The sequence below is a fragment of the Phaethon lepturus genome, unplaced genomic scaffold (assembly GCF_000687285.1).
Source record: "Phaethon lepturus isolate BGI_N335 unplaced genomic scaffold, ASM68728v1 scaffold9883, whole genome shotgun sequence".
Taxonomy (NCBI): domain Eukaryota; kingdom Metazoa; phylum Chordata; class Aves; order Phaethontiformes; family Phaethontidae; genus Phaethon; species Phaethon lepturus.
This window is the reverse complement of record NW_010529716.1, coordinates 232-23,239: the sequence shown is the minus strand read 5'-3', so window position 1 is coordinate 23,239 and position 23,008 is coordinate 232. Positions and strand designations below refer to the sequence as shown.

Sequence of the window (23,008 nt, the reverse complement as noted above, 5' to 3'; positions counted from 1 at the left end):
GTGGTGATGGTGGGGAGAGACTTTGGCTTTCTTTTAATTTTTCACTAGCTAGCTTAAACTTGCCCATTTCTACTCACTGCATGCTTGGCACAAAATAAACTTTTTTTATATATACAAGTAACACACTCCTCCATCTTCAAAAATCCACTAATTGAACTGAGATTAAAGTATAAGCTTTCTTGTGGTTGGGGATTGTTGGCCAAGCTACAGGAGAGCAGGGTTGAAATCCTGATTTTGTACATAGCTGGTAGGACAAGTCTTTGTTCTTTGATTCGTTACAAGAAACACTTGTAGAGTAGGTAAGTCTGTTCCAGATTGACAGCTTTGCCTTGAACCACACATGGGAAGATGCGTGGAGAGCTGAACTACCTGAAGGGAGAAAGGTTTGGGATGAGAAGTGAGAGTAGCAAAGCTTCAAAGCAGCTAGAAGGGAACTCTGCTCAGGGTTTTGTTACGAATCTAAGCATCCGTGTCTCCTGTCCTCCAGACACACGTGCAATTTTCAGTGTTTATGGATGACAGGAGCTTATTTTACAACCTAACTGAGCAGTAATAACTGTAGAGAAATTACTAGCAGGAATCCTTAATGCTATTTCTTGCAACATTTTCAAGGCTTCTCTGTCAGTTACTGATCCACCCTGATCTTTGGTTGTAATAGCTGGCCTGAGTGTAGCATTATAGAGCTGCCAGAAGAGGCAGATGACTTAAAGTGTCAGAGCAGTGTTCTGGCTGTAGTACCATAGCAGCATGGCATGCAAGGCACTTAGCTGTGGCAGCCCAAGGTCATGCCACCATTACCACTCACAACAGAAAATGTGAGCTTTGAGGAGAAGATCATTGTATGAAAATTTTAAAGTCAATGATACGTGTACAGTTTCAATCACAGAAGTTTGAAAGATGTGGCTATTGATACTGCAACCAATTTCATTCCTGACTGATTTTACAGAATTTAAACTGTAGTTCTAACCTGATTCTTCCTGATACCTCTGCATTCTCACTGGTTCCTGACAGCTTGTTTTGTCATGTTTTCATAGAAAATATAATAACAATATTTCATGTGATTTTGTGTACAAGTAGTGTTAACTGACCTACATTTTGATTTAATTTACAATAAGGGTTAATAAAGTTCTACTATAATTTCCTTTGGAGTTTGCGTTCTTGCAGTAGTTGTGATGTTTGTTGTTTTAGGTGTTCCTAGTTATTGTATTTTTAGGTCTTATAAGGGTGTAAGGTTCTTCCACAGCAATAAGCAGTGTGGCTATTTCTGGCTTGTATGATCTTAAATAAAGAAACACTTGGACTGATATCCTAGTTTGTGGGATAAAAATCCCATCTGCCACAAACTGAACTGATTTATTTTCGTGCCTAATAGGTGTTTGATAACACTATATAGTCAGCTGTGCATGTGTCTTTGTTAAATGGATACCACGGTTAGCAGAACTGTGGTGTTGCTTTGTCCGCTCTTACTGATGTGCTCATAACTGCAACTGCAATCACAATATTTAACTTTCTATCATGGACTAAGGCTTCCAAACCCTAAATGGGGAAGGTCACTATAACTCCTGCTAGATGCGCAGGGTAATAAAAACACCGATCCAAGCAGACCGCATTCTTCAGTTTTCAGGAGTTAATGGGACAGTCTTCACACCAGCCTGGCTCTGGGGGCAGGGTTAACCACAGCCCCTACGCAGCAAGGCTTTTCCTACTTCTCTTGAAGGCTTCATTGCCTGTGGCGGTGGACAAGCAGGTGTTGTGTGACCTTCCCACGGAGGCACCTGCAGCAGAGCCGGCGTATGGACTGGCTCTGTGGTCCTGCAGAATGACGCCTCTGCCCGCATGAACGCGTGTGGCTGCAGCGGGTCCTTCATGCCAAAGCATGAGAGCTCCTCTGAAATGCCTTAGAAACATAGCTCGCCAAGTTGTTCATTTTTTTACTGTCCCTGTCAAAATACGATCCTCTTGGGCACAATGAAATGTTTGTGTGCCTTTTGTCATGTCCAGTGGTAACATCATCGTTTGATTACAAAATAGTTATGAAATGTGAACGATGATAGTCTGTGCTAGAAAAGACGTTTTATTGGCTGTATCAGTACAAGAATTTTCTTAAGTATATCATACACCTGTGGATAAAATACTAGGTAATATGACATTACTTGGTATTATAAATAGAATTAGATGTAGTGGGAATGAGAGAGTTCCCCAGCGAAGTTGACTTAATTTTTTTATAAATTACTACTAATCGGTTTTATATTTTTAGCTTTATGTCACTAGCATTTAATTGCTCAGCAGAGGGAGGAGGAAGAGTCGAGTCTCGTGAGCAGCAACAGAACTTCAGCAGCATGCCATTGCAAAATTCAGTTTTCCTGAAAGAGCAAGTAGTAGTTCTTCCTTTTTTTTTTTTTTTTTTTTTTTTTTAACTTTAGTAGTGTGTCTTTCTTTTTTTTTTTTTTTTTTTTTTTTAACTATTTGAAAGAATTTCTATAAATAACATCTATGTCCATACCTGGTTCAACCTCCTGGATATAGGTTATGGGTAGATTTAGTTATTGCACTTGTGCAGGATAGCTACGTGACACAGCACCATGTTTAGGTTCCTGAGGTAACTCTAGACCCAGAGGTGATAAAAGTGCATCGTGTCTGTGCATTTGCTGAGCTTTTTAAACCCTCTGAGAGGCCAGCGTGGCTGTGCTTTCCCCAGCTTCAGCTGCCATCAGCAGTTGACTTCCCTGGGTGTATGTAATGCTGTCTAACACTTTTTGTATTGGCCCTGGTTTATTACTGTTTATAGCTTTAAAGCCTCTGAGGTTGAAATTAAAGCTGAATTTTATTTTTTATTCTTTCAATTTTTCAGTTTGGACAGTTGCTCTTTGAGATCGGAGGGTGAATTTTATTGCTTTACCACACTTAACAATATAAACATTAATAATTGAAATTTGCAATAATTCCTTTGGAAGGGCTTATGCTTTTGGAGCAGTGGGTAGAGTTGTCAGGTAGGTGCCTCTTGCTTTTACAGTTAAAATCTACCTTGTTTAGGGCAGACCCTGAGCTCTCAATAATAGCCATTTGCTTAGGTTTAATGGAGGTTTGTATGTTGTAGAATGACAGAATAATTCAGGTTGTAAGGTCTCTTAACTGAGTCTTCAGCACAAAGCAGGATCAGGGATGAGATCAGACCAGGTTGCTAAGGGCTTGCTTGATCCTTCGAGTCTTGAAAACTTCCGAGGATGGAGATGGCACAACTTATCTGGGCAGCCTATTACACTGGCCTGGCTGACCCCACGGAGAAAAGAAGTTATTTCTGCATCGAGCAAGGTTGGGAAGGATTTCCAGTAGCTTCTCTCCTGGCTGCTGTTGTGTCAGGAACCAGAATTGAGGCTGAAGGAGAAATTCTCTGTAGTGGCAGTGTTCTGCTGGGGCTTTCAGTGGGAAGGCTCTCACTGAAACACAGGCTGGCGTCAAGATGGGCTGGGGAAGGGAGAGGTGGGTCATATGGGAGAAGAGAGCAACAGAATGGCAAGGGGCAAATCTCTGGGGCACAGGACTTGTGGTCTTTGCAGCATTTCTGTGGGGCCTACTTTTTAGGCTGTGCCTCATCCTCAGTGACCGTCCCTCCTTGGAGCTGCAACACATGGAAGGGGAGCTCCGTGCCGTCTTTGCTCTTGGTATAGGTACGCTCACAGGTGGACATGGAGGAGGAGAGGTCCTCAAACTTTCTGTGCTGCCTTTTTGGAGTGTGTATTTCACCCTCTGCCTCGTCCGGTTTGAGAACCGCTTTTAGGCAGGTGGGGAGTGTGTCCCCGTGCCTCAGCTGGGGCAGAGGGTGAGGGAGCAGTGGAAGGTGCTGGGCTGTGGGGAGGATGGTGGGCAGCCAGCCCCAGCAGGCGCTGGAGGAGACGTGCTGCCACTTCTAGCAACTCATGGCTGTGATCTGGTGCCTGTCCTGCTGCGAGGTGGTGGCACAGCCCTCAGCAGCCGTGGGCTCCTTCTGTTGTTCCTGGCACTGCTTGCTGCCCCAGCCATGGCCCCACACCGGTCCCCACCATTTCCTCACAGGGTGTCTTCCCAGACATGTTCCCTGCCCCTCTCGGGAGCGTGCCTCCCTCCAAAGACGAGAAGAGGCGTCTCGTCGAGAGCAAAGAAACTCTCGAGCCAAAGCATGTCCACAGGCACTGGCATCCTGTTGGCACTGCCAGAAGACGTCCCCGAGGACTGAGCTGTAAAAGCCCAGGTCTGCTCTTCACGGGGCACGGACCTGTGAGGAGTCGTAGGCTCATGGGGGTCTGTGGGGATGGGAAATAGGATCTGTGGAGAAGGTGGAGGTCTGAATCCTGCCCCCAGAAAAGAGAAAACTTCATCAATGGATTTCCTCCCTTGCAGCTGTTAATAAGATGGAGGGATAGGAGCAGGACAGGAAAGCAATAGACTACAATAGACTACTTCAGAAATATGTTACTTTTTATTTCTAAAAGTAATCTGCTTTTATTTTCCTCTGTGGAATGTACCATTTTCTAGATCTTTTGTGCATTGGAAGCACTGTGCAGTGGCTGATTGGTTTGCTGCAGATTTTTCTTGATTTGCCTACTGGGAAAGCAGATGTATGGTGGAAGCTGCTAAACAGATCAGCTGAAGTGCCACCGTTGTTTTGACAGCATGGTTTTAGCTCTCCAATAGCCTTGTCCTGGGTCAGGAAGCTGGCTTTTCAAAGGCCTTTGGCTTATTGGCTCGGTATGGTCTCACCATATTTTTTCAGTCCTCTCTTAGTAGCGTTTCAAGTATTTCATTACCTTTAATACTTACTCTGGTTTTTCCCTTCAGATAACAGATTGTTTAGACAACCGTGAAATAAAGGAAGTATTTAATTACTTTGCCACTTTTCAAACATATCACTTTTCAAATGTGATATGTGTTCACTAATGCATATGTTATTGTTTTATTCTGGAAGAGGAAACTAGGGGTGAAATGTATGCTTATCTCCAGCTAGCACAACCCAAGATACCCTACAATTTCAGAAGCTTGTAGGAGCTATTCCAAACCAACCACACTAATGGCTGCTGATGAATGGTTGAAAAGCCCAGAGATTCAACGCCCGAGCGGCACGTACTGCTCCGAAACATACTCCCTAGCTCCCTGCTGAGCTCTAAACCAGTCTGGTTCCAACACATTACAAAGAAGCAGCAAATACTGCCTTGAGGAATTAACACATGCTTTTATTTCCACTGTACTCACTGTGTTTCTACTGTATTATTCTCTGCAGGCCTCCCCAGTGGAAGCAGATGCAGCCGCCAGCCAGCTGGTCGAGGCCAGCCCTGGACGTGCGGGACCCGCGAGCCCAGCGTGCCCATCCCCAGGTGGGTTGTTGCCCCTGCCCTTGCCCACTGCAGGGGCTGGGGTTTAGGCTCACCCTGCAGCAAGAGTCCAGTAAGTGCATCTGTAGCGGCACCAAGAGGGTTTATTAGAAAATGCAGATGATGTCAGAAATCTCAACATAAGAAAGACATTTTTTACAGTAAGAACGATCATTCACTGCAACAACCTTCCCAGGGATGTGGTCAAGTCCCCATGGCTGGAGGATTTCAAGGTGCAACTGAACAGGGTGCTACAAAATCTCCTCTAGGCTCCCTTTCCCAGAAAAGGTGGGACCAGATGATCTTTCAAGGTCCCTTCCAACCTGGGCTGTTCTGTGATTCTGTGGTTGAAATGACAAACCTGTCTGCACGTTGCTTGGGATGCGACTTGTCTGCTTTGCCGTATGTGTGTGTGAAGCTGGTGCCACAGCATGCTGTAATCGGAAAGCAGTCAGGGCAGAAACTATCCATCAGTAATAGCTTTGCTGAACACTTTCCCCCCCCCCCAAGATGTTAAGAAATGGGGAAGGAGAATAAGAAGGGACATTTCAGTCCTCATAGGGGCTTTAAATGAACAGTATTGTGCACACTCTTCATTTCCTGCTTTAAAGCCTTTATGCATGGTTCCTGATCAGGGAACAGCAATTTGCTGGTAAAATTTGAAGCTACTTTCCTCATAAGGCTGTTTCTGAACCATTACCTTTGAGCATGCATCTTATCCACTGCTTGCTATCACACTAAGTTCATGGACTCTTTTTATTGTTCATTTTTTAAAATGGGTCTATCGAAGTTCAGCATGGTATGGCTAAGTAAAAAGTACTGTTTGAAGTAGGTATTCAAATGAGATTTCTGCCTCTAATTGGTCTATAAGTGTACTGCTCCTATTTTTTGAGGATAAATGTGACTTAAACAATTGAGTTTTGCCCTCAAACGTCAGTGAGGTACTGTTCCCCCAAGAAATTAAGCACAGCCAGCCTTTTCTTGACATGCTGCAAGACTCCGAAGCACATGGGCTGTTAGCAAGGGCTCATCAGCTGACTTAATTACTTTGTTTCATAGATGGAAACGGGCCAACCTTTCAGGTAGAAAAGTCATTGCATAGCAGCACAGAGGTTAACAATCTTGAATTGCACCTGGCAAGTAATGTAGAAGCTGCAGTCTTGTGGTGAACCAACCAAATTCTCCCCTCAAGGGTCAGCAGCGATGAGTTAGTGATGTTTGTCTACAGATCACAAAGCTACCTTGTGTCAGGCTCCACACCTGTGAGAAATGCTAAACATTAAGTATTGATAGCAAAGTTTAATATTGGCTGCCAAGGAAAACTGAGATAGCACTGCAAAAGCTGAAATGGTAAAGGAACATGGATTTTCATTATATCTGCTTTGGTGGGATAGGTGTGGTCCAAACTGTGTGACCTTCTGGTAGATGAAGAACCTCCTTTGTTGTTGAGTACAAGCCAGATACTTCCATGCTGTGACCCCTATGCCACTAACAGTGTGGGAACTGCTCCAAAGGGGTGTGCATCTGCCAGGCAGCAGGAGCGGCTCTTGTCTCTGCTTGTGTGCAGGTTCTTAGTGAAGCCGTGGAGTGCATCTCTTGCCTAGCTCCCTCTCCTAGCCTCCTAAAGAGGTACATTTGGAAGCTGCTGCTGTTGCTGTGTTTGGAGAGGGGACAGGACCTGAAGCTGAGGTTCTGCTTTAGGAGGTTAGAGAGATGTCTGGGTTCTTGTGCACTGCCTCGAATGCTGGAAACTTCTCTGCTTCCAGTGGTGGTACCAGCTGGCACTAGTTTAGCTGTCACAGTCCTCAGCTGTAGGCCTGTGCACTCCTGGTTCCTTCTCCCATAAACCAGCATAAACTTGTTAAGTTTTTTTAAGAGCTGAATGCCAACCAGGTTATTCCAGTCCAAGGCTTCCTGTTAGCACCATTTTCTTTGCTGTCTGATTTTTGACTGACGTGGTGTAGTGGAAACGGCCAATCTGGAATATCACTCTGGCAGTGAGACCATGTTAATTGTGGTAGCTCCTTGTCTGGATAGCATCTTGGGATAGGATCCATCCCAGAACTTCAGTAAAGCAATCTATACCTCAGTAGGCATGTTGCAGGCTGCAGTTCATCTCATCTGAAGAGAAGTGTCTGAAATAGTTTGGATGACTCTTCCTCAAGAACTGCCTCTCTCTCTTCATTGACCATGAAGTGTGCCCCATGATGCCCAAGTCAAGTGTAAGCATCTACATTTTTTCAGGTGAATTTCACCCTTAAAGCCTTGTCTTCTCTGAGAGATTAATTTTGCCTGTATTGAAGAAAGAAGATTATTTTTTTAAAAACATCAACTTTATGAGCTTACATATATCCAGTAAGGGTTTGTAAGAAATATAGGTCTACATTTTATTTGGAAAAAATCTTAACCTTGCAATATTATTTCTTGTATGTGTGAATTAGGTTCAGATCAAAAGCAATTCAAGTCAACTGCAGCTTGTGCCAGCCCTGTTGTGAAGAGATTAGAATTTCTTCCTGGTCCTGTCCCTTCAGAGGAAGCTGCTTCAAATGAGAAAGATGTGAAGAAACCTGAAGTGGAGCAGCAGAAGGAAGCAGAGCTCCCTGCTACACCGGAGGTACATAGGGACAAAAAAGAGAGGGAATGGAAAAGATGACAAAAAAGAAGAAAGATGTCACAAGGAAATGTTTATTGTGCAAATTGGTATTTTTCTCTATATAATGTCACATCAGGGAGTTCATTCAAAACAGTGTGCCATGGAATGACCCTGGAGGATGGTTTCTGTACCAAATCCTATGGTCATCAGAGAGTTCTTCCCCTCCAAAGGAACTCCCCAGTGTCTTCTTGTAGCATTTGAACTTGTAAACTGGCTGGATCAGAAATGAGAACTTAACCTGTAAACCCCAGTGCCACTGCCTGTTAGGAGGACAGAGTATCCAGAAGGTGTAGCAGTGGAGCTTACCCTCTTAGTGCTCTTGAAGTGCTGAACAAGTACAGGTGGTGGCAGAGGTAGCAAGTGGCCGTGACCATACTGCTCTTGTTACTCGAGTAAGTTAGATGTTGGTCCTTGGTTAGGATCAGCTTTGGTATACAGAGCAGTGTGAATGTCAACAACAAACAGCGTCTGGTTATTTGCAGGACTTCAGCACTGCAACTCCATGTTGTAATTCTGGAGATAGAGGCTTCATCTTTGATAATGTTGATTTGGAAAGTAAGTAGAAAGGTTTTCTATTAACCTTTGATTGAACCTGCTGATTTTTGAATTCTCTTTTCTGCTTCCAAATGTCTGAACAGGTGATGAAACCAAAAGCCCTGGAACAAGAGGGGAGTGTAGTATTGCCATTTTTAAAGAAACTACCCGAGACTAGCCAAGTTACTCTGCAAAATTCTGGTCTACAAGGTGAGCAAAAAGCATGTGGAGAATTCAGCCAGACAGTAACTGAGTATGTGTGTGTGGTGTTTAGGGAGAAGTGCCTAATCAATGACCTGGAGGGTTTTGGAGCTAAAATGGTTATTTTCTAGTTGCATCTGACTAATATTGGTAGCGTGGCTTCTGTGATGCAAAGGACTCTTCTGGCTGTTCCCCGTAAATACAACAGCCGAATTGTGACACAACGGAGGGAGGCAGAGAGAACCCTATCTTGCACTTACCTGGCCTAGCAATAAAAGCTGTATTATTTCAATGAGTATTACATTTTATTAGTACTGCTGCTTACAGATGAAAATGGCTTAGCAGTTGGTTTTATCTCACAATAAAAACTTCTGGAGATAAATTCTGCACTTAGCTGCTATGTGGAGCCCCTTTTCATAGATGAACAATACACATACCTGTCCTGTATTGAGGGCCTGACCCTGAATTTGACCTGTGCCCGTCATGAGTTCTTGCAAAGCAGAACTTTTTTTTTGCCTTCGTGACAAAATTTTGCTTGAGATTAATAATGATTAGTAGTTTGATATTGATTTGAGAGATGTGTGTATGTAAGTATTGTGAAAGAAAGAGAGGGAGAGAAACCATCTGAAATTTTCTTCCCCCTGAGAACTTACTAGGTTGTCAGTAAGTAAGTAGTAGGTAAGATACTGATTATCCTAGTGTTTTCAGGATTGATCCAGTGTGGAAAACACGGTTTTCTGAAAAGGAATAGAAGTCTCACTTGTTTTAAGTGGGGATGTGCTTTCCAAACAGGTTTTGTGAAAAATATTTTTTTGTGTGTGTGTTAAGCACGAATCAATCCAAACAGCAAATAACAGATTGTAGGTGTCTTCTATTTTCTGAGTGATGCTGAGCACTTGGCTGCTCTCTAGTGTTCACAAGCACATACAGCACTAAAAGGATCTGTGATCAGATAATCCTTTAAAACCCGAATCTGCAATAGGAACGAATATGAGCACCATGCAAGGACTTGAAGAGGTGGCTGCCCTTGGCATTAGTGTGCTAGAGCTGTCGTATAAGGTTAGGTGCCATGTTGCAAACGTAACTTTTAAATCCAGGCAGTCCATGTGATCTGCAGGTCCGTTGCAAACTAGCTGCCATGGGCCAAAGCGACTGTAGTCAAAATCCCTTTCGTGTCCAAGGTGGCTTGGGTCTGAGAGTCCGTCATCGCCTTTTGACTGCGCTGTGTTTCTTGTTTTGTCTCCGTGCCGTTGCCTGCAGAGCCGCCCCGCGGGGCCACGGTTCCGCTTAGGGTTCGCAACAACTGGCGGCGCTCACAGTTTTTCTCACAGTCAGGTAAATGCGGCGCTAAGACCAGCTTCAGCCCTTCTGCTGCCTCCAGTCGTAGGTGTCTTCGGACGTGGGGCTGGGGTGAAAGCTGATGATCACGGGGACTTGTTCTACCTCTTGCTTTCGTAGAAGTGTCTATTCCTGCTGCACAGTTGACAAAGAGGTGTTGGGTTGCACGTTGTTGTGACGCTTTGGTTTCAGGCACCCAAATGAAATCACTTGCCTATTTAAATACCTTTTCCCCAATTTCTTTAAATCAACCTAATTTTCAAAGACATTTGGATAGAAAATGGCAATGGTTCTCTTCGTAACTGTGACTCTTGAATAGTGTAGTCCCATCCTTTTAGCTTTGCTGTGCTTTTTCCTTCCGTGCACTAAATCACAAAGGGAAAAGTAGAGCAAAGTAGGTAGCGCTCAGTGTCTGAACACTGCTAACGTCTGTGGCCAGAAGTAGATGGCATTAGCTAGTGGTAGTAGTAGAACCTGATGTTAGTTAATATTGCGCTTCTCTATACCCAGATAAAAAGTAGTTTGGTTGGTGATGGGTGTAATCTGTTTCTCTGGTTTATTTGCTTGTGATTCATCCTCACATTTGGTTGTGGGAGCAAATACAAAACTAACATGAAGATTTTTATACAGATACAGTAGCTTTAATTGCAGGCTAAGCACATTTTGCTGTTTTGCTGTGTTAAATTTAATTTTTCCTTTTTCTGTTTTTTTTTGGTTTTTTTTAATAGCTGATTCTGATAGTGGTGACAAATCAAATGTGAGTACCTTTTTTACATCACTGTTTGGTTTAGAGATATGTGTTTAGCAAAAGTGATTTTTTTTAAGCAAACTGTCTTGTAACATCCCCAAATCAGAGTGAGAATTTTTTTTCTCTTGAAAATGAGAGAGAAAAAATACAACCCACATCAAGACCTTGTCTGAATCTGGAATTTTTGTGTTCTTCCCTTGTCCGGAGGGAATGCCAGCTACACTGGGTTGCTGGAACCAGTAAAGCTTCATGATCTCAAAATAATATGTAACTCCAAATTATCTATTCTATTTTAAATGCATAGAAATTAGACCACAATACTACTGTCTCCCTAATAAAATAAAAAACCCACCACAAATGCTACACTAAAGCACACAATATTTCATATGCTGTTTGTCACATAAAAATAGACATAATCTCATCCTATTAGATTCTAATATGACTCTTAGTGGAAAGGAATATGACATCAAGTGTCTAAAATTGCCCTTGATTATAAAGATTTTAAACATGTAAATGTATCATGTAATGGCATCCTTAGTGACGCCTGGGATTTTATTTCATTATGGATAAAAATTTAAAACAAGGCTATAGGCTGTTGTGCTGGCAGCTGTATGAAATGAGAGAACAGTTTTTACAATCATAAATTGCTTTGCATGTTGTGCAGAAGATTAGAGAGAAGCAAAGTGGAGATTTTCTTTAAAATTGAGTACTTGCAGGTATCTATGTTCAGTGCCACTTAGAGTTTTCTTTCAGATCTTTTTCTTTCTTTCCCCCTCCAGTTGAAGTTCCCAAGCCTTTCTTTGCAAACCAAATGATGATTTTATCATTCGGATACCTGTCAGCAATACCAAGTGTCAATGAAGCTAAGAATATTGTCTGCTGAGAGAATCATTATCTAGTTCTCAATTTCCCATTTTAACATTGTCATCAGGGTGGGCCAGATGAAGTGCGGCTTTCTCTGATAGCCTTGTGAAATATAGCATCAAAGTCTAATAGCTTGGTTTTCTTTCATGCAAGCGTTTCAATTTCTGGTCCTGGGATCCAGAAGAAGAGCGAAAGCGCCAAGAAAGGTGGCAGCATGAGCAGGAACGCTTGCTTCAGGTAAGGAAGACGTGACATGTCTTCCACTTTGTGGTTCAGCTGTTGAATTGTCCCTTTGGACAAAAGTTGGGCATTTCGTGTCATGTTTTCCACATCCTCTGTGGATGCTTGAGCAAATTCTGTAGCAGATGAGCGATAAAATGAGCATACACACACGTTCTCTGTGGTTTGGGCACTCTTACATATCCCTTCCCCACTCAATGGAAAGACCAAAAGGACTTCGTTCTGCATTCCAGTGTGGAGTTAAATCAAATGTTGATCTTCAACTATATTTAAAATATGTTGAGCATAGACTGCAAGACTCTTAATTACTTGGAGTCTCTTTCTCAAGACTGACAATTTGCTGATCCTGACGCCTATGCAAACTATGGTCTTAATAGATTTTTTTGTAGGCTTCTGCTTTGTTCACAGGTTCTTCTTGGAAAACATCAAGCTAAATTTGGACATAAAGGGTTCGGGGTTTTTTTGTGAGCGGGTAAACCCCCTCAGAACAAACACTAGTTTTGCCTAGTGGTAGAGTAAGCTGTTAAAGGTCTGGTTTTGTGTCCAAGCTGGGAGAAATGCAGTGGCCCTGAGAATTTGAATTTCCCCATTGGTCCGTAGTGTCTTTTGAAACTGTGATTAGGTTTGGCCCCAAAGAAATCCTGTCTTTCCTCCATGTAACAGAAGAGCAAACAACTGTCAAAAGGTGGAGAATAATAAAATGGAGTCTTTTCATCTTTTAAGAATGACTCGTGTGTGTCTCTACTGCTTTCTTAAGATTATTTCTTTTTAGCTAATATGGTTGTTTCCTCTTAAAATGGTGTAAAATTCTCATTATAATTTTTCTGGCATATGTGTGTGTTCTCTCAATAGTAAATGCACCTCTTCTGTGTTAGGCAGATGTGGTTTCTAATTTGAACAGAATTTGGAACTGGTGTAAAAGGAATACAGAAGTCACCGTTCTTCCCCATATTCAAACCAGTTCTGTCAAACAATTTTAAAGATCTCTTTGAGATAATTTTCATGCAAAACTGTGTAAAAACAATTCTCAAGAAGTAATTCCATTAAGGAGGAAAATAAACTGCTTAGCTAATTATAAGCTTACCCTCTTCAAACCACACTATTATCTTTACACACATTTATCTTTTAAACCTGCACAGATAATTGTTATTCATTAAATTGTACTGGCATCTCTCTTAAATTATTACCAGTATCTGCAAAACCTGCTTGTTTATATGCTACTTTGCTGAAGTTATTAATGTAAAATCCATTCCCAAGTGTTTTGGGGGGGTGTGATAGCTTTTTGTAACTCTTAACACTGTATAATAAAAAAGGAATTATTGAAATTGTGGAGCATAAATTTAATTTCTGACCAAAGATTTGAAAACTTGAACAAATTAAACTTCTTGTAATGTGTTAAAAGTTCCTTGTGGTTTGAAGGTGTTAAATGTAAGTGTTACAAACAAGTGGGGAGAGGAGGAAAATAAGCTTTTTTTTGACACCTGTGGATATTTCAAATTTTTATCTTCCTATTTCATCCTATTTCTGATTAAATCACTCTTAGCAGTTTCATTTTCACTGTGGAGATACTCAGAATTTACTTCTAATACAGAATGCTCTGTATTTACCTGTATTTGTATCCTCTTACAGGAGAAGTATCAGAAGGAGCAGGACAAGCTGAAAGAAGAATGGGAAAAGGCCCAGAGAGAAGTTGAAGAGGAGGAGCGTAGATACTACGAGGAGGTATAAGGCTCAGAGGAGGAGGTTGTTCATTGACTTTTTTTGTATTTAAATGCACCCACTTACATAACTAAAAAAATCCCATACCTAGATTAATTAATAAAAAGCCTTCTCAAGGCTGAATTCTCAGGAGGATTGTTTCTCTTAAACACTACCATAGGCACTGAGGATAAATATTTAAGTATTTAGACAGATATCCTCAGAAGCTCCACATAGGTGGAGGTGTCTAGTTGCCGCACGAGTCAGGGTGAGTCAGTATGGTTGTGTCTAGGCACGTTCCGACTTCCCTCTGGAGGCAGAACCTTGTGTGTTTTGGCATATACTTGGTGCCTGGACTTGGTGGAACTCCAGATGAAATTATCGTCTGGCTTGGGCTTGATCATGTAGATATTTTGTAAACTGGCCTTGTTTTTCAAAAAGAATTCACAGGAAATGTTCAAAGCTTGCAGTTAACAACATAGAAGATAGCGTTTTTCTTCAGTCATATGGGGGTCATTATTACAGGAAATTGGAAAACATTCATGTTTTCAGTTTGACTAGTTGTACATTATGCAAATTGATGTCATCACCACTGCTTGAGGACCATACTTGTGATCTGAAAAAGAATTTTTTTTTCAACTTTCAGAATAAGTTTCTCATGTACCATATTTTTATGTGAAATTTAATAGACTAGTGTTGTGACTAACAGTGGTGCCATCCCAAGTGGGATATTCTTTCCAGTTTAGGACATCCTATCTCAAAGATGGTAATGGTGAAAGGAAAGGGTGTGCAAAACCTTGAAGCAAATTAAAAATGGAGGTGTTGCCATTATTCTTGGTACCACAGGTCCTTAACTAGCCATCTAAATATGATGTGTAGCCAAACCTTATGCTTCTACTTTTTAAGCTCATAGTTGACATTCTGTGTTTTTAACCCCCACACTCTCCTGACCCTCTTTTTTTAGGAACGTAAGATAATTGAGGATACTGTAGTTCCATTCATTGTTTCTTCAAACTCTGCTGAGCTCCTCTCCTCCTCTTCCTCTACCACTGAAGGAAGCAAGACAGCAGTGAGTTTCTCATGGAGTAGTAAGGCAATAAAGACTAAGCCATCTTCAGTGCAAAGTTTCATTCTTCAGTAAAGGCTAACAAAGTCTGGGAACAGTAAGAGTATTCCCTGGATCCGTTCCACAACTGTTGATACCTCAGAGGGCTATAGCTTATACATTTTTACAACTGAAGAACCATACTCCCAAGCAAACTGCTACCATCACATTTTGAACTAGAGCAGAGGGTGATACTTTCTCTCTTTGCAGCTGCTTCTCTCTAACTGGTGCTGTGCTAGGTCACCTGTTTCTGTTTGTTTTAACTACCTTCTCAAAGCCAATAAAATCTGAAGTGATTTCCCTGCATCCAAAATCTTGAGTGTAAGACAGTGCTTTAAGCATATCTGAGATGAGATCGAGTCCTGCCTCCCCACTTTTACTCCTTTTCTCTCCCAGCATTCGTCCTAGAAAGCAGCAAAACAAATGGAGGAATGTTCACACTCTGATTTTTTTCACTTTTTTTTTTTTCACTTTTCCCCCCCCACACACTTATGCGGCACAAAATGTTTAACTTGATGCATCTAGCATCTAATTAAATAAGTGTTTGCCGGAGATCAGAGAATGACACCCCAGGTGAGATCAGTAGAATAAATGTGGGATTCCCAGACATAGTTTTCTCCTGCCTAAGGCAGACACACCCAAGAAGTCATCTGCCTTTTTCCATTCAACTCCAGGATTAGGAGTACTGTATCATGAGTTTCTCCTCTCACCCTTCCTGCCCCCTTTTTTCACTCATCCCTGTGCAGGGGCATCAGCCATGGCCCATTTTCCACATGGTCATGTAGCAGTGACTTCCTGGGTGGAGCTGCTTATGCCACATTCAGGGCAGTGCCTGCACAAAGAAGTGAAGGGTCTCATGCCATGGCTTATTCAAGCTTCACCAGTCAGGTATGGCCCACTCCAGTACCATTTTGGAAGTAGTACTGGTGTTGCTATTTGAGAATGCCCAGAGCATGTGAGTAATGCTCTGCCCCTAGGCAGAGACAACAAGCTGAGGTCCCTCACAAAGTCCTCCCAACTCTAATGGGAGACTGTCTAGACTCTCAAAGTCATTCAAGGATTTCTGCCAAAGATAGGTAGTGGGAAGTTTTATTTTGTCATCCTGAACACCGTCTCATAGTTGGTCAGTCCTGCACTTTTTTGTTTCGTGCTCAATTTAATACAATTAGTTGATTTTTTTTTTAGCTGAAGTCTTTGTTAAAACCAAAGTTAGCCTTACCGAGGTCAAGTGATTCCACTGTATAATTTAGTGAGATGTTCTTTATGATGATAAGGTGTGTCAACATTATGTATCTGTGGGCAGCCTGTGCTTTTCTCATGCATGTGCTGATGCCAAATTCAAGGGAAGCTCCATGTACCCTCCCCTGCTGTCTTCTAGAACACAACTGATTCAAACAGCTCTCCAGAGGAAGGCAGACAAAAAGAAGTTACAAGGCAGAAAAAGCTGCTCTGGGAGCAGGACAGTATGCCGTCTCTGAAAAGCAAAGAAAATGAACTCTGGCAAGAAAAGAGGAGGTATGGATCAAGCCTAAGTATTTCTTAGCCCTGTGGAGCTTTGTGTTCTGTAGACTTCTGGGATGTCACATCTGCCTGTGGTTGATGCTGGAGCATCAGTATCTGGTGGCCTGGTGATAGGTGTAATATATCCCGATCAATATTCACTTGCTGCAGGCAATGTGCAGTGCTAGTTTTGCATATCCAAAGGCTTGCCTTTTCAGCATCTGGCTTTGCTGAAACTCTGTCACATGAACCACATCGGAGCTTAGATAGCTCAGACATCTCTGTATGTCACTGCATTGTGTCTTGTGTGCAAGTGTCACAAGCCATTTGGAGGAATAACGGAGCAGTAGCTGTTTTCACTCAGAATCTGTGTGAGATTGCCTGGCTATCTCGGAAGTGCCGTACCCAAACTTGCCAGATGGCATTCAAAGTCCTGGTCTTTGCCCAACCGCTAGTAACAGCTTTCACAAAGGCGAGAAGCATCTGATGATGCTGAACACTGCATAGAGGACACTGAGAAATGGTGTTTCACTGGCAAAGAAGCCATTTTCCATAAATCCAGAATGATCTTACATGCGTGTGAGGATGTGTGAGGGAAGCACAGCGTGTTTGGAGACAAACCTGTTAATTCATTACAGTTATCCCCGTTGCCTTGTCATTGCTGACACACATAACAAAAATCTTGTTGCAAAAAATAGACTGATATTCAAAAGTCTGATTGTGCCATTATATTCTAGATGGAATTTTTCCCAGCTTTATTTATACAATGTGACTTCTTTTTATTGGCAGTGGAAATAAAGTGCTCTCAGGACACCCAGAGATGGGTATCTTGAAAGGAGGTGAACAGGAGCACCAGGTGCCGGTGATGGAGCACAGCTCGCCTGCCAGGCTGAATCTGCCATTGACTCAGGGTGAGAGTCAAGACTCTTCACATACATGTATTCTTTTCCAGATAGAAATCTCACAGGTATTTACAGTGGCTTGAAATGTAACTCAAAGAACTTTGGAAATTAACAGTATGCATATATCTTCAAAATTTGAATGTCTCAGATTCAAAAGTGTCCTGGTTTCAGCTAAACCATGACAAAAAGTTATTTTTTGTTAGCAAAGATAAATGTGTTAAGGTGAAATTAAAAATCTTCTTGCTTTCATCAGAGATGAACGTTTCAGCTACAGGTAGGAATCTTGATTATAGGCCTTGCATGTTCACAGTAGTGATTAAACACAGTTATCTTCCATCTTTTACATAATGTTACATACATGTAGGATTTATCTTGATACAGAGAGCATATTTCCAACACTTATTTCATGTTTTGATAGCTAATTAGATTCTTTTTGTTCATTTCAGTCCACTAAAAATCACTGCCTGTGATGTGTAACCTTTTCAAGCCAAGTCTAAAGTGACACCTGTCTCAATTTTGTCATTAGAAATGTTTGATGACATTTAAAATGGTTAGATTTTTTTAAGCTTCTATAAGTATTGATGGTTTTTGAATGAAGGAATTTCCCCAAAGCATTGCTGTCAACAGGGTCACCCTAAAATAGGCAAATTTACTAATTTAGCATCATTATCTAATGCAGGTGAACAGTGGAAGGTCAATAAGTAGGACTAAAGACAGAAAGCAAATGTAGATTTTGAAATAGAGCTTTAGATTTTTGTTTTCGGTCTACTGTAAAAACTGATGATTCTCAAAAATGAAATGTCTACAGACAGAAAAGGTTTCAGTGTTATTACTTGCTCCAAATGCAAATTCAGTTTATTAAAGTTAGCAGGTTTGCTTTCCCTAGCACGATTTTATTATATTCTTAGTGCTTTGATAAAGGTTGCTCAAATAAAGAAAGCAGAAGATATTACCCTGCAATCCATCCTTGTGGATTTCTAGTAGTGACTAAGCAAACTTCAAAGGTTTGACAGTTTTTAACAACTTCTGCTAATCAGGGTTTTTCTACATTCTCTTCATCAACTTGGTGCCCTACAAATATTCTGACAGCTCCTTTCTTGCCCCTTAAAGCATCACATCCCTGCTCTTTCCTTAGGTCCTTAAACTAGTCAGGACTAGCGGGTTTTTTTGTCTTTATAAATAGGGAATGGGCCTTTCATAGGCCCCAGTAATGTCTGTCTTCTTTACACCAGCTGGTTGGTGCAGGGCAGGGTAAGGCTCTCCCCAGCCTGTGAGCCACCAAATTTGTCTGGAAGGACCCAGGCAGTGCGCTCTGTCTCAGAGATGGGATGTCAGCTGCTTGGGCATCACACAGATCGTTGCATCTTGCTGGGAGGCTGTTACTGTCACTGTGCCTTGTGCAACCATCTGAAACGCAGAAGGAAATTACAAGGGAAGAAATCTGTGTGTCGGCAGGCTTGCGGAGGGCAGTGACTACGCCACCTTCCTCTTAATTCTTGCTATTGAGATGTTTGGATCTCCAGGCATCACAGGAAGTTTCTGGCTCTGGTGCTTCCTTCCTTAAGGACAGAAATACTTTATTTTCCCAAGTACTACTCCTGGACAGCTGTTTGACCCTCTCCCCCTTCAGAAACTGAGATTCAGCAGCAGCACAGGTCACGTGTATGTCAAGCTAATGCATGGGGGTGTTGTCCCATAGAGGTCTTCTGGTGCAGCAGAGCCTGTCTCTGACTTTGTGTCAGGTTTCTGAAAACTTATTTTTAAGTAACAGTACATCTCATGTCTCCTTTATGGTGTGCCCACAAGCTATGCTGGTCTGTAAGTATTGACAAAAGCATTTTATCGCAAGTATTGAGATTTCCCACCTCCCATTGTAGACATCTCCTGGAATCAGCAGTCACTGACAAAGCAGTCCCCGTACCACGCAGAGGACATTTGGCAGAGACCGTTGCTGGGCCAGGGTGCAGGACAGCAGCTGAGCTCTGCAGGAGAAACGAGGAGGTGAGAACATAAAATAACGGTTATTTCAGAGGCTGAGCAGTCCTGCTTACTCTGTTCTCCCTGAACAGAGGGAGATATTCCTGCTCAATGTTCTTTATCGGTTAAGTTTCATGGAGAGTCCTGCAGTGTGCAGACACCTTTCATTCCAGGCTTTCCCATCAGGACTGCTAACATTTATCTACTTCATTTCTCATTACGAGTACCCCAGTAACTAGTTTCACAGGGCAGGACACCTCCTGCTTGCCATTCTCTGTCATCTTTCTCCTTAGCTTTTTAAACACTCATCTGCATAACTGTTCATGTGCTTTGTTTGATTTCAAAGTCCCTAAGACAAACATTTATAGCTAGTAAGTGGCTAAATGTCAGGGTGGGAATGTCAGGTGAAGTCTGCCTCTTTGCAGTTGGTATCTGAGAGCTCCATTCCCCAGCTTCTAAACACCCATTGATTGCTACTTTCTAGTTCCTTAAGGATTATAGCTTTTAAAATAAGATACATAGAGATTAGTATTTTCTTTCTGCTGTAAATTTGGTGAGGTTTGTTTCTTATCTGATGCTTTTCCTTGTGTTTTTGAGTGAGCATTACTAAAAAGTAACAGTTCTTTCAGTAAACAAAGGATATGTTTACCTAATATTTGCAAAAAGTGTACCTATGAGAAAGGAACATCTGTTTTCATTAGCATATATATGAACACAGTCTCCTGCAAAATATGTGTAACCTCTATGAAGCTTGTATCCAGTCAAAACTAATGTAGATTGAGGTTTGATTACCCAATCCTCATAACAAACTGCTCATGTATGTTTGAGAAAATTGTTGTTTAATCTGTAAACAGCTTTAAGCAGTAAGAGGTTGAATCGATCCTGTGATTTCTGATAACAAAAGACATGCATGTTTTTTCTCACCAAACTCTTGCAGGGTAGACCGGATACAAATAGTAATAAACCACTTTTCCGTGTTGGTAGCTTCCTTTTTAGTCAGTAAAGACCCTCCATCAACAGCCCCACATCTGCTCTGCCAGTGTGCTACTGAGCACATCCCCTGGCCAACAGAGAGTACAAGGTGTTGTGCCTTGGCTTCATCATGATGTGAGCTAATGTTGGGTTGATAGATGGGTAGGAGTCTGCACATGGGTGATTACCTTGTGAGTTACCTGATTGAGCGGTAGCAAGCAGATCAAGACCCCGAACCAAAACTGTGTGCTAACTGTGTATTGCTGTGTTTTTCATTGTGTCAAAATGGCAGTGGACAGCAAATTTATACCTTGTTTTCCTTAGATAAAATCTTTAGAGCTGGGAATCCTGAAATCCATCAGCTGGAATGTCTCTGTACAAAACCTTGGTTTATCACTTGTTCTTCAGCTGTAGTAATGCATTTTCTCTCCTGTATTTTAGGGCAGGCTATTATGAGAACTTCCGAGCTGGGCCGTCGTCTCCCTGCTCTCCTGCGGCCCCGAGTCAGTCACCCAACAGGTACAAAAGGTCAATAAGGAATTTTGCAGACTAAATACATCTCACAGTCACTGGTGAACTGCCACAACGTAAATCAGACTAGTATTGTGTGTATGCACTGTTAATTCTTCTAAATGTTGCAATTCATAACCATCCACGTAATAAGCATGTAGCTCCCTCCCCCATATTTCATGCCTACTTCAACAGTATTATTGTGTTTTAAAATAACACAGTTCAGAAAGCAGCTGTAGGACTCTGCTTGATCATTGAAATTTTAATGAAATTGAAATGGGATAATATAAGCCCCAGTCAAAGTAAGCAGTAAAGCGTGAGTTCAGAGCACTTAAGCCAAAGAATGTTGCCTTCATTGTGAATAGTTACATGCTCAGGAGTAAGATGCGTTCTAGATGTTGTCACCAGCTGACATTTCAACTCTTACTGACATAAAAAAAATCCTTACCTTAATTTCCAAACTTGGAATGCATTTGGGTTTTTTGATGATTATTTTTTAATTTGCCTACATTCGTGCTAATCTCCTGGAGATTTGATTCTCTCAGGCAATGAGCTGTGTGGCTTTCAATGAGATATGTGTACCAGCTCTAAATAAGTGTTAACTGTAGAATATAAATATTCTACAAATATAAATAAGTGTTAACCCAATAGAATCACTGACAATTTGGGGTGTATTAAAACCAGTTGACTTATTAAATAGGGTGAAGTCATATAACACAGAAGACATAGCAATTTTTTGTTCTATTTAAATAACATTTTTCTTCATGTTTGATAGCAAAGCCCTCCTTCTGATGCCATTTGCATTGCCATGAAACTATTGGGAATTTTTAATGTGAACAATTTCTTCTGTTTTTGCTAATTGTAGCTGCAGTTTTAGTGGGGTTTCAGATAATTTCTGGCTACATGTAGGTAGTGTTGATAGCTACTTCATATTATTCAGTAGCTGTATCCTGATCTGAGACCCTTTTCCAAGATAGTTTCCTGAAATAAGTCTTACGTTTGGAAATAATGGATGGGATGCCATTCGTTGTTCCACTAAAACATTAGAAAGCTTATCTAAAAAAAAAAAATCCCAAAGCAGTCTTTTCTTTGATTCAACACTTTAACTTGTCCTTATGATAACTCTGAATCTGGAGAAGTGAAAACAAAGATGGACTCAAGAATAATCCGGAGGGATGGGGGCAGAAGGCATAAGGTTGTAGAGCAGGAGAAGAAACCAGGGAAGTTATTCTGAAAGGAATAATGAGAATGAAGCAACAAGAAAAGACAGTGATGTGCCTGGGCTGTCACTGTACATGGTGGGATAAAGAATTATGGGCTCAGGAGTGACAGAGATTAGATAGAAGCAAAGACAGCTTTCTGGTCATGAGGAGTCTTTCTGCTGCTTCTGTCTCTTTTTTTCTTTTTTTTTTTTTTAATGGCTTTTTTATCATGATGCAGTCCAGATCCATCTCTGTTGGTGGCTTATTATGTTGTTGCACCAAACACATAAAGCAAGATATTGTAAGCTTGCTTACCTGTGTACATTTTCATCAAACCATATTTTTGAAACTTATAACATATCCTGAAATTCCTCTCCCAGTTTCATCCCTGGCTGAAAAAAACATGGATGACACATGACAAGAGATCCCTTTTGGTCTCAGGTTTGTCTCCCTAGACAAACAGCAGTTCTGGCAGACAGGTGAGAAGGGAAGAGTGTGAAACACATATAAGTGTACACCTGCACTGCCATTAAAAACATTATGAAAAAGGGTACCAGTTATTCCTGGGGACCTGATCCTTCACCCAGCTGTCATCCAACAGCTGATCTACTAGAAAGGTCTAGACAGGACTGAAGCTTACGGGGAGTTGAAGTATTTTCGTACTGCAGATGGAGATCTGATTTTAGCTTTCCTCTGACTAGCTGGAGTACTAACAGGCGTGTAGCTGCAGCAGCATAGACTAAAATTAGTTAGCAAGTGCCTGGTGCCTGGTCTGTGCTACTGCAGTTACACTGCTACTATTGACTTTGCTAGTTTGTTTGCTAGATGTTTGCAGCATCCCTGCCTTCTGACCTGCAGTAAGCAAATGGTTTGCAAACAAATTGAAAAATTTCCAGGCTGAGAATCTGACTTGGGTAATTCATGTGAACATCTGCTTTGATTGCTGTGGCATTGACTAGCTCTAGGTAATCCACAGGCACGGTTCTGTGCCACCCAGGTGTCTGTTAAAAGGCTTGCATCTCCCTTGGTCTAGCATAGCAAACTGGAAGGGAAATGGGTCTGAGCTGCTGTGCGTTCCAGTATTTTAAGTCATAGAATCATGTAGGTTAGAAAAGACCTTTAAGATCATCAAGCCCAACCATTAACTCAGCACTGCCAAGTACACCACTAAACCATGTCCCTAAGCACCACATCTACAGGTCTTTTAAATACCTCCAGG

The 23,008-nt window shown here is 41.7% G+C and overlaps 1 protein-coding gene across 1 annotated transcript in view; it reads left to right on the top strand.

Moving 5' to 3' along the window:
• LIMCH1 (LIM and calponin homology domains 1) overlaps positions 1-20,596 on the top strand; it is a gene marked incomplete at its 3' end in the record, with an annotated part of 93,226 nt that extends 72,630 nt beyond the window's left edge. Inside the window, exons 12-23 of the mRNA XM_010284029.1 lie at positions 5,255-5,348; positions 7,787-7,959; positions 8,637-8,742; positions 9,994-10,068; positions 10,800-10,836; positions 11,836-11,920; positions 13,553-13,645; positions 14,586-14,690; positions 16,105-16,241; positions 17,016-17,137; positions 19,006-19,129; positions 20,519-20,596. Coding sequence (XP_010282331.1) covers positions 5,255-5,348; positions 7,787-7,959; positions 8,637-8,742; positions 9,994-10,068; positions 10,800-10,836; positions 11,836-11,920; positions 13,553-13,645; positions 14,586-14,690; positions 16,105-16,241; positions 17,016-17,137; positions 19,006-19,129; positions 20,519-20,596 — 1,229 coding nt within the window. The remainder of the gene's footprint in view (positions 1-5,254; positions 5,349-7,786; positions 7,960-8,636; positions 8,743-9,993; positions 10,069-10,799; positions 10,837-11,835; positions 11,921-13,552; positions 13,646-14,585; positions 14,691-16,104; positions 16,242-17,015; positions 17,138-19,005; positions 19,130-20,518) is intronic.
• Positions 20,597-23,008: the final 2,412 nt, after the last annotated feature.